Source organism: Rhopalosiphum maidis, chromosome 1, assembly GCF_003676215.2.
Source record: "Rhopalosiphum maidis isolate BTI-1 chromosome 1, ASM367621v3, whole genome shotgun sequence".
Taxonomy (NCBI): domain Eukaryota; kingdom Metazoa; phylum Arthropoda; class Insecta; order Hemiptera; family Aphididae; genus Rhopalosiphum; species Rhopalosiphum maidis.
This window is the reverse complement of record NC_040877.1, coordinates 16,240,823-16,251,182: the sequence shown is the minus strand read 5'-3', so window position 1 is coordinate 16,251,182 and position 10,360 is coordinate 16,240,823. Positions and strand designations below refer to the sequence as shown.

General features: G+C 26.3%; 1 protein-coding gene across 2 annotated transcripts; it reads right to left on the bottom strand.

Moving 5' to 3' along the window:
• Nucleotides 1–773: 773 nt before the first annotated feature.
• On the bottom strand, nt 774–9,053 carry LOC113560558 (tsukushin-like). Of its 2 annotated transcripts, none has more exons than XM_026966501.1 (7): nt 8,445–9,053; nt 7,941–8,344; nt 7,425–7,856; nt 2,307–2,536; nt 1,875–2,249; nt 1,636–1,811; nt 774–1,255 (listed from the first exon to the last, which is right to left on the bottom strand). In XM_026966501.1, the coding sequence occupies exons 3-7, from the start codon at nt 7,807–7,809 to the stop codon at nt 892–894; spliced, it is 1,530 nt and encodes a 509-aa protein (XP_026822302.1). In that variant the 5' UTR covers nt 7,810–7,856; nt 7,941–8,344; nt 8,445–9,053; the 3' UTR covers nt 774–891. The 2 variants fall into 2 exon arrangements, with proteins under 2 accessions (XP_026822302.1, XP_026822301.1); XM_026966500.1 differs by having other exon boundaries at nt 7,970–8,344; nt 8,445–9,052.
• Nucleotides 9,054–10,360: the final 1,307 nt, after the last annotated feature.

The window sequence follows — 10,360 nt, the reverse complement described above, 5'->3', positions numbered from 1 at the left end:
GCTGTTGTCCTGTAGAAAATTATATTTTTTATATGATTACCTATTATAATATAATACGTAGTATAAATTAAAGATGATATACTTCATGGGTTTGATAATTACATGCCTAGTTTAAACTGATATTTTAAAATTAATTTCTATTATGAAAATTATTTTGATAAAAATCTTCTCACTTCCTTTGTCATTTTTTTGTGTTTTTTTTTTCAGAACAATATGAACACAGGTTCAGTAACAAGGTTAAAAACAATTTTATATACACAAAAGCGTTTTGGCACATAGAACATAACAATAACCGGCATCAAGGGTTTCCGGTTCTCGTCAACAATGAACTAAAAGAAAGAAAAAACACACCCCTTGACGTTGTGCCCTCATTATAGCTACGTGTGTATGTGATGAGACAAACTCATTATGTCAAAAGCCCACTAGACGTTTTACAGAAACGGATGAAAAGTGTTCTTGGTCGTTGAGCTGTTGCAATGGGTCTGTGACAAGACCCTAAAGACCTCTAAGAGCAAGAATGTGTAAATTGAGAACGCTTCAGAAAACGTTTTTAACTAAATGTAGAGACTAGAGAGACAATGTAGGTTAAAATGTCGGGTATTTTATTTTCACTAAACATAATAATATAGTAGCAGGTATTTATTAATTTAATATACCATATTATACATATTACAAAACTAACGAATAAATTAGAGTACATAAATAAGTAAAAATAATATTTATTATTTTAATCAACAACAATTATTCATATATATACGTATATAGAGGTATAGTATGTATACCTTAATATACTCAACAACTAAATAATATTGTTTAATGTTTCACATTATTGTCTATCTTATTTTTTAGCTCAAATTTGTTTTTAGCCAAAAAGTTTAAAATTTTAAAATTTCAGTCTGTATTGTTTATAACTATTGGCGATCGTCCGTGGATCATTGTGTGTTTGGCAGGTACTTCTAATGTGTCTATATTTTCTTCGAAATCTGCGGGTCTGTATTTTACACCAGTGCTAAATCCAGTTGGAACATATATCCTTGGCTTTAGCACCTTCTTTATTTCTCTACAACCCATATTTATTAATGAGCCGAACACGAAAATGCCAATTACTAATCCGATGACAATAATGAAATGTCGGAGCCGTGTGACGTGACCGTGACTGTGATTATTAGATGCGTGGAGATGATAATCATCGCAATCGATGTGTTCATTCAATTGAGATACTAGTGTGGTATATAGGTTTTTGGGTTCGGTACACCTAAAAATCATAAATGTACATTAAAACTACAAATGAATAATAAAGTAGGTCGATTCCTAATAAAACTTTGAAAAAAAAAATGGTATTACAATAAAAGTAATCACTGTAGAGTTTATAGAGATGACCACCATTTACCAAAGAGTTAGGAAATTACAGAAAAGTCATATAGAAATGGTGGTTATTGAAAGAAAAATATCAAGCATATATTTTAAGACTAAAAATTTAAATTATTAGGAATATGTGCAATAAAATAAAGTAAAATTATTAAAATTATTGCAAAACGTTTTTCCTAAATATTTTTTTAACTTTTCGTAATGTTAATTTTTTAATGAAATGTTTTGTGAATGTTTTTAAGAAATTTAATACTCATTCAATATTACCGATAATATAGGAGTGTCTCTGGCATTTCTGCAAATGTTTCATTGATATAACTTGCAAGCCACGACAATCTACAGTCACACGTCCATGGATTGCCTTTGGCATCGAATAAGTTTAGCATTGACCAAGGATATAGTCTTGAATCTATACTGTTAATGTTCGTGTAACTTATTGATAGCTAAAATCAAAAGACAAAACTGTATAAAATCATTTATTCACCAACCCATTTGCTTTCGATTACTTGTCTTAATGACCATTGCTGGCTGGTATTGTCCGCGAAAGCGTCGTAATGGATGTTTGATAAACTGGGATTGTGTGACATGTATAGTGTTATGAGTTTCTTTAGTGGCACAAATGTACCACATCCGACATCGGTCAAATTAGGCATACCGCTAATAATGAGTTCTTGAAGTTGATCGAGACCGACAAATGACTCACTATCCAAGTAACTAATGGGATTTGCGTTCATATTAAGATATGCTAGAGGCATGTTGCGAATTTCTTTTGGTATTTGCTGGAACTGATTGCCGTTCAGATATAATGTTTGGACATTGAACGACTGGGAAAACACATCTGCTGGAAAGTCTGATAACCCTGTGTTGCTTAAATCCAATACCTGCAATTTTTTTTACTATATTTTATTATGCTATTAACGCTTGACATAATCCTTTACCTGAAGATTTGTTAAATACCCTAAGGAGATTTCTGTGTTTTGATCGATCACCAATAAAGGATTATTATTTAATTCAAGATTTTCTAATTTCGTTAAATACTGAAAAAAATTCGGTGGCAAAGAATGTATATTATTGTATCCTAATTTAAGGATTTTTAGCGCTGGATCATTTGTAGCTGGTATGTTTTGATGTTGATAACGGCGGAAAACAGATTGACGTAATTCATGACCTAAGATAAATTATATTTATTGTCATTCATTATATATTTAATATTATATAATAAATAAATACCTAAATAACATAACCTCAATATAAATAGTGCTTTTATTTAAATTTCAATAAGTGTTTTAGTAATTAAATTATTAATTTTATTTTAAGTATTATTTTTATAAATTCACTTTAAAATTTTAAATAATGTATATTTTGCAACAAATTTACACAAAAATATTACCAAACTAATAAGAAAAATAAATGATTAACATAATATAATCATCAAATGATTAATTTATATAATATTATTTTTTTTTAATAATAAATAATAATAATTAATAATATATATAAGTATTTATTTATATAATTTGTCTGTACTACATTTACATTTTAATCGTATTAAACGTGCGTAATTGTCAAACATTTATTGTGTGTAAGTTAAACTTATATTAATCATGTTTTAATAAGCAAGATATAAGCCACGTTTAAAACAGGTTAGCTAAATATCTTTCACAATCTACATGGCTACATCTGACGAATCGTTGTACTGTAACTGTAAGTGTACCAAAATACTAAAATGAAACTTGACTGATGTAATAAATGAAATAATTTCACGAAAATATCTATTTTAATCATATACATTACAAAATAGAATACGAATACATGCTTTTTTAAATGAAGTGTGTAGACGTAGATAATTACTACAGTGTATTGATAGCATTTATATTATATTTTGTTAAAAATCTTATTTTAGACATAACTTTTATAATTTAATGTTAAGAAAAATTGTTACATTGAAAAACTTTTTTCATCAGTTCTCATAAATTTTGTTAAATTTCAAAAAGTAAAATAACATGAGTATTACAAGAATGGCGTAATTATATTTATAGTCTATACCAGTAATTCTCTAAATTAATTTTCCTCGTGGAACGTTAATACATTATTATTATTATTATTTATTGCCTATACTAAAAGTTGAGGTACACTTCGACAAAAATGTTGTATTTTTCAATGATATGTACTTTTAAATTAAAGAAAACCCTAAATTATGAACCAAATAAAATAAATATTAAAAATTAAAATAATATCAAAATACATATCTTATTTGTATTCAATAATTTTTTTTATTTTCTAAAAAGTTAAGATATATTTCAAAAATAAAATATATATATGTGTAGGTATTGCAATTATTTTTTAAGTCTAAATAAAAAAAAATAGAACTTTCGCTGCTCAACAGTCAAACAAATTTTTGCAAATATTTTTAAGTTTTAATTATGACAAAAATTATGACATTTATAAATTATAAATTATAATTTATAAAATTAACAAAAATATCATATAATATTCTTGTTTTAACTATTTGATTTCTATATTGATTTATATTGTACTTTATTTCTATAAAGATGTACACAGGAGTATGTTTCAAGTGTCCAAACATAAGCTAAAATATCCGCTAAATTTTATTTTGTTTTTAGTTATTGAAAATACTTGGTAGTCTAGTATAATATTTAAAATTATAAGCTATCTATAATTTTAAAAAATACTCCACTGACAATTTTAACATCGTTTGTTTTCTTGTTAATATGATTAATTTGTCATTTTAGATTGTTTTATACATAAATGTATAGGTAAATTATAAATTGTTTAAATCATTAATTTTTTATTATTAGTTATTATTATATAAGTTCGTTGATAATTTAATATTTTGATTTTAAATTTAAATTTTTAACCGAAGTCCAATTTATAAATTAAATAGTAAATTAATATTTTTCGCACAATTTATAACGTGCATGCTATTTCATACGTTATTATACCATAATATTATGAGAGGATGAAATTTATGCATATAACTTGAAGAATGTGAGCAGTTTTGCATATTCTGTATACGGTATTGTAAATTGTAATTTAATTGCTAATTAGTCAATTTAAATGAACCAAATTCAATAGGGTTCGCATGGCGATGAATTTAGGATGTTCGCCGGCGTCTTACGTAAAGTACATGTATATTAGTATGTTCAATATATGTATCTACACGGTCGTTGTGAAAGTTTAATATAGTCTTATGGGTTGTTTGTCTGTTCAGTTCCTTCGTTCAATTTACAGCGGTTAATTGAATCACATGCTTCGAAGGTTAATCAAATTAGATCTACCATTCCACCCTATAGTAATTTCAATTTCCATGGATACAAATAATTGTTTTTATAACTGAAATTGTCCTTTGCAAAACCAGTAAAAAAGTTTACAAAATTTTATCTGGAATTTTAGATACATACACGTTATAATTATACTATAATTATTTTATAATGAACAAAATGACAAATAAGACGATTGCACGGTGGAAATTTTCAATAAAAAAAATGAAATTACTGAAGTCCATCATTTAGGTTTTGCATGTGTGAAGCGTGATGAATTTATTGATTTAAAAATATATTATTATTATTATTTTAAGGTTTGAGGGTGGTTTTAGGTAGAAAATTTGATTTAATTGGTTTGGTTATTGGGTAAAAAATAGTAAAATATTTTCCAATAGGTATTTATTAAAATAATATGAAAAAATAGAAAAACAATAGTTTTTACATAAACCTAATATTTTATTGATATTTATTTTGTAATTTAAAAATAAATAACAGCAAGAATTAATTTCTTACAAATATTTATGACTATTTTATATCTATTGTTATTATAATTTTAAATTATTTTCGATCTTTTATGCTATTTATAAACAATTGAAATTATCAACTTTTTTCTATTTATGAGCTTAAAATCTTGACAGTTTTATGCGAAATTCCTCGTAAGTTGTACTACAAAATTAAAATATATCAAAAATACAGTCAAAATATTTATTTATAAACGTTTTGAGTTCAAAATTATTGTGTAAATAACTATATTACTATAATTTCAATATTACGATATAATATTATAGATCATCGTAAGTAATATTTAGAAATATAGATAATAGGCTGTCTCCGCTCATTAACATTTTTCGTATATAATTATTTATCATTGAATTTTACCTATTCAATATCGAGGTACACTCGTCGATTATTATTAGTATAGATCAAAGTGAATTCTTTGGTTATTTTTTTTAGTTATAATCTATTATAATAGACCAAACAATAAACAACTTTTCATACATGCCTTATTCAATATTTAAATAACCACACATATTTAATAATTACTTTTTACACTTTTACAGTACATATTAATTTATTAAAAAAAAAAAAACTAATTAACTACATTATGAGGGTATACATATTTCAAAATTAGGTTTGATCAACATACTCAAGCTCTACTAATAAATAAAATACGTTTATGATGACCCTACACTTTATTTTCCTCGAATAATAATTTGGAATTTTAAATCTTAACTTTTAATTTGTCGTACAAAAAATGAGATATAATTGTATAAGTTCTACATGCAGCTTTGTATACCTTAACATAAAATAGTGATATACACGATTGTTTATGTATTATTATCAATTAAAAAAAACCAATGATATAGATTTTGGTTTTAGTATTTTAGAATCTCTGCAGTACGATAGGTGCTGAGTAGGTCACTCTAATAGATATGTTGAATTTGAATTTAATGATACATAATTATTGTAAATAAAAAATGATTCTAAGCGGAGACGGCTTATCAGCCTAAATCATTAATAGCATAATTTTAATTATATTTTTAATATAATGAATTTTTTTTCTATTTTTACTAGGTAAAATAATTTATTTACTGTTAGTAAATAGTAAATAATAGGTTGAATAATTAATTTTTGCAGGAAATATTGCAATTAAAAATATCATTATGTGTTTAAAGTTTAATAATAAACGTAAACATTTTATGCCGTCAAACAATGTTTTTGCATTATAACAGAATAATAAATATCGTTATTCATATTTTAAGTATGTAATTTTATTAAAATTTTAACTTATAAACATGTTATAATAACAAAAGTTTTTTAAATTATATATATTTTTATCGATATTTAAAAATATGTCACTAAAAAAATAAATAGTTAAATGTCTATAAATAACTCAATAATAGTCATAATATATTGAAAATTTTATCATGTATAAAAATGATCATACAATCACTTGGAGAAAATTTTAAATATCTACGGTTATTCGTTTTTTAATTACAACAATATATTAAAAATCGTTTGAGAAGAAATAGTTATTTTACGTCTGAATATGCAATGTTGTATTTCAAACTCTTATAACGAATTAATTTAACTTTTGAGAAGAAATAAAAAATATAGGTTGAAAAACTTACAAAGAACTCTGTATATTTTGAAAAATACCGCAAGGAATTATTATTCCCTTAAAATACAAACTAGATTCAATTTTCTATCCTAAATCATCATCAAAGTTTAAAATCAAAAAAATTTTTCAATTACTCTCGTGTGTACACCACACATACACATACAACAAACAAATGTGAAAAAAATCAAGCAGAGTCTAAGTGTACAAATGATTGTAAAAAAACTCAATATAATATTTTAAAATTATTAGCAAAGTAAGGGACTTACAAAATATGGTTATATTTATTTTTTGTTACTGTGAAAATAAATACTTTACACTAATCGTAAATTTGTACAAAATACTTGCTTTGTTATGTAATATTCAAAAGTAAAAATTTAATTGCATTACTCTGGTTAATTATTAACTGGCATTTTGAATTTTAATTACTATACGTCTATGCACTATACACTCATGGGTTATAAGTTAGAATATTTTTATTTTAAAAGATACTATAAAATACTATTAAAAGTTTAAAATTTAGTAAAATAATTTATACATAGGATATGATTTAAATGAATAAAACACTACACTTATTATAAATACTAAGATTTGGTTTTTTTTTTTTTATCTTTTATCGACATTTTTTTACGTAAAACAAAGAATTTACTTACTGTTCAACGAATTGTAACTAAGGTCCAGTTCTTCGAGTGCTGGTAAGTTCGTCAACGCCTTATTTTCAATGGACGATATGTTGTTGTATTTAAACGACAATTTTTTCAACGATGTCATTGACGGGAGTGTAAATATTTGTTGTAAATTATTGTTTTCCAGGTTAATATTCAATACACGATTAGCAAGAATTCCATCATCGTAGAACGCATGGTATCGAATCCAGTCTTCAATACTATATGGATGACTTTTGCCAACCATATTGGAACAGTCTAATACTATGCCCATTTGATCTTTGCCCTTATTTTTGTCGAAACATTTGACTCTGGTTTGTGCCGCTGTCAACGAAACTATGACCATTAGACATATGCCAAGTATTAAATTCATTTTTGATGATCCCGTGACAACGGATAAGTGATTTTTCGTTATTATTTCTACAAAACAGAAGTCATACACGCACAATTATTGTTGGTAAATACAAAAACGTATATAATGATCAAATTATAAGCCATTATTACAGTTAATAGTTATCGATTTTAATCCATACCCATTTTAAGAACAAATTATTAATTGGCTTATTATTATGTTGTTGAATTGATTCATCTGGTTGCGATGTCTGATGTATTTGTTGTAAAGTAATTTCGTTTAGCCTTAGTGCACTTATATATGTTTACGAATGGTAACGATCAGCATAATAATATTTCGAATATAAACAGTTTTCAGACTTTATATAAAATATAATGCAATCGTTTTACATTTGTAACACCGACGTTCTTCGAAGATATTAATTGTGCATTATAATATGTGACTGAAGGTGTAAAAATGCTATGATACAAATATTATGTTCAATTATGTTGAGTGGTTAGTTAATCACGCAGTATATACGACATACGTATTCCAAGGTTCCAAGATAAGATACTGTCTGTAAAAGATGAATCATAAAGGAGGTAGTTGTGAATTTGTTCAGTGCATACATAATTTTTTGTTTTAAGTGCATAATAATTAATATATCGCATCCTTACCTATGATAAAAGTCTGTTGTATTTTCATAAATAAAAACACTATATCCAAAGTAGCACCAACACTTCATTTAATCAGTACCTATTTTCGTTTTGATACGATATAAATATTGAAACGTGAACGTTCACATATATATATCTACTCACTACATTGCACTACGGAGACATATCTATTTTACAATAGAATTATTCTAATCGTTTTACAATTTACTCGTCATTATAATTATAGAGCCACGCGTGTTCTCTACAGCCAACCGCCAGCTGATTTTTGCGAACCGTATTGTTATTGTTGTAAAATATAATTCCGTAAAACGTTAAAGGAATTAAAATCGTACATCGCGATATTATTATTAATATAGTAATTATTACTGCCCACTGTTCCTGACGTACCAGCAGTAGCTATAATATTATTAACGACCCGGTGGAGTAAACGCGAACGAGTCATCGACGAGTTATTCGCGCCGGTTAGATGATGCGTTTCCAATAAAATCGTTTATTGCAATAAAGTATATTATTATTGTTATACGATGTAATAACACGCAAACGAATGTATTCCTCGCGAATATTGTGCACACCGCGTTACTGTTAAAACGTCATGTCCCGAATGGTCGAACGAATAAACTGAATCTGGAAGTGGTTCGTATTTTATACATCAGGACCGTATGCTCACGATGCCTACACCAGTTCGTACATTACATACATCTATATATGTATTATATATTTATACCTACCTATATGAATATGTATTACCGTACCTACCACATTACCGCACTATATTTTGTGCGGCCTTGAGTGCATATTTAGGTTTTGACGCATTCAATGCCGCTTCACGTGTGCAATCCTATATAAATATATATATATATATATGTCTAAATAATGACATTATTATGTAGTAATACACTACTACAGGGGTCGCCAACCTTTTCAAACAAGTGAGCTACTTTTGAAATTTTATGACTCTAGTGATCGACCAAGGGAGATTTATTTGATGATGAACAAAAAAAAAAAAAGGTGTTTCTTCAAATAATAATAATATACGAGAAAAAGTAAACAAAAAAATTAAATTTATTAATGTGATAACTGGCATTGGTTTTCTTTTGCAAGTTTTGAAAATTCTGATATATAATTAGAAATAGCTGCTCGTATACTTGAATCTAAATTACTGTTTATAATTTTTGACTGATGTTTGTTCTTTAAGTATTTCATACTCGAAAATGTTGAGTCGCATAACCAAGTTGAACCAAAAACTGAAATTTTACGAAGGGCAATGCTTCGTAGATTTGGGTATTAGTATTTTAGTCATTGAATTTTCTTTTAAATTCGGAAAGTAAATGTTGAATTATATTTATGTGGTTTGTAGCATCACAAATATTTTCAGAATAATTAATTATTGTTTCTTGAAGCGTAGGGAAATTCTGGACATCATCATTTTTCATTTTATTTTCCCAATATGCTAATTTACTAGAAAACGCTTGAACATCATATTAATAATTTATTTTTCTTTTCCTTGTAACTCTAAATTTAGGAAATTAATTTATTCAGTAATATCTACTAAAAATGCAAGATCTTCAAGCCATTTTATGTACCGATAATGGTGAATTCCTAGAATACAATATAGCAATTCACATTATCCGAATATTTATTACGCGATCGACCGATAATGGAAAAGTTAAAGATTTGAGGTATAGTGACGGACATTGTTGTGTTTACTATTACCTAATTTATATTACAATACATTCACACCGGAACGAGTTGCCTGAGTGCCCGTTGACTATAAGGTACTATATAGTTACGCTGATGTATTAATGTATTGTACGGTATATAAAATAATTAATAATATAAAGATTACAGCTTTGGAAAATAAACTTTTTCAACTTACTGAATTCTGCGCAATTAGCGATAAATCAACATAATATAAT

Coding starts and splice junctions, on each gene's coding strand:
- LOC113560558 (XM_026966500.1), bottom strand. Junction 2,250..2,306: donor GGTATTTAACAAATCTTCAG/GTAAAGGATTAT, acceptor AAAAAATTGCAG/GTATTGGATTTAAGCAACAC. Junction 1,812..1,874: donor AGCAATGGTCATTAAGACAA/GTAATCGAAAGC, acceptor TTTTGATTTTAG/CTATCAATAAGTTACACGAA.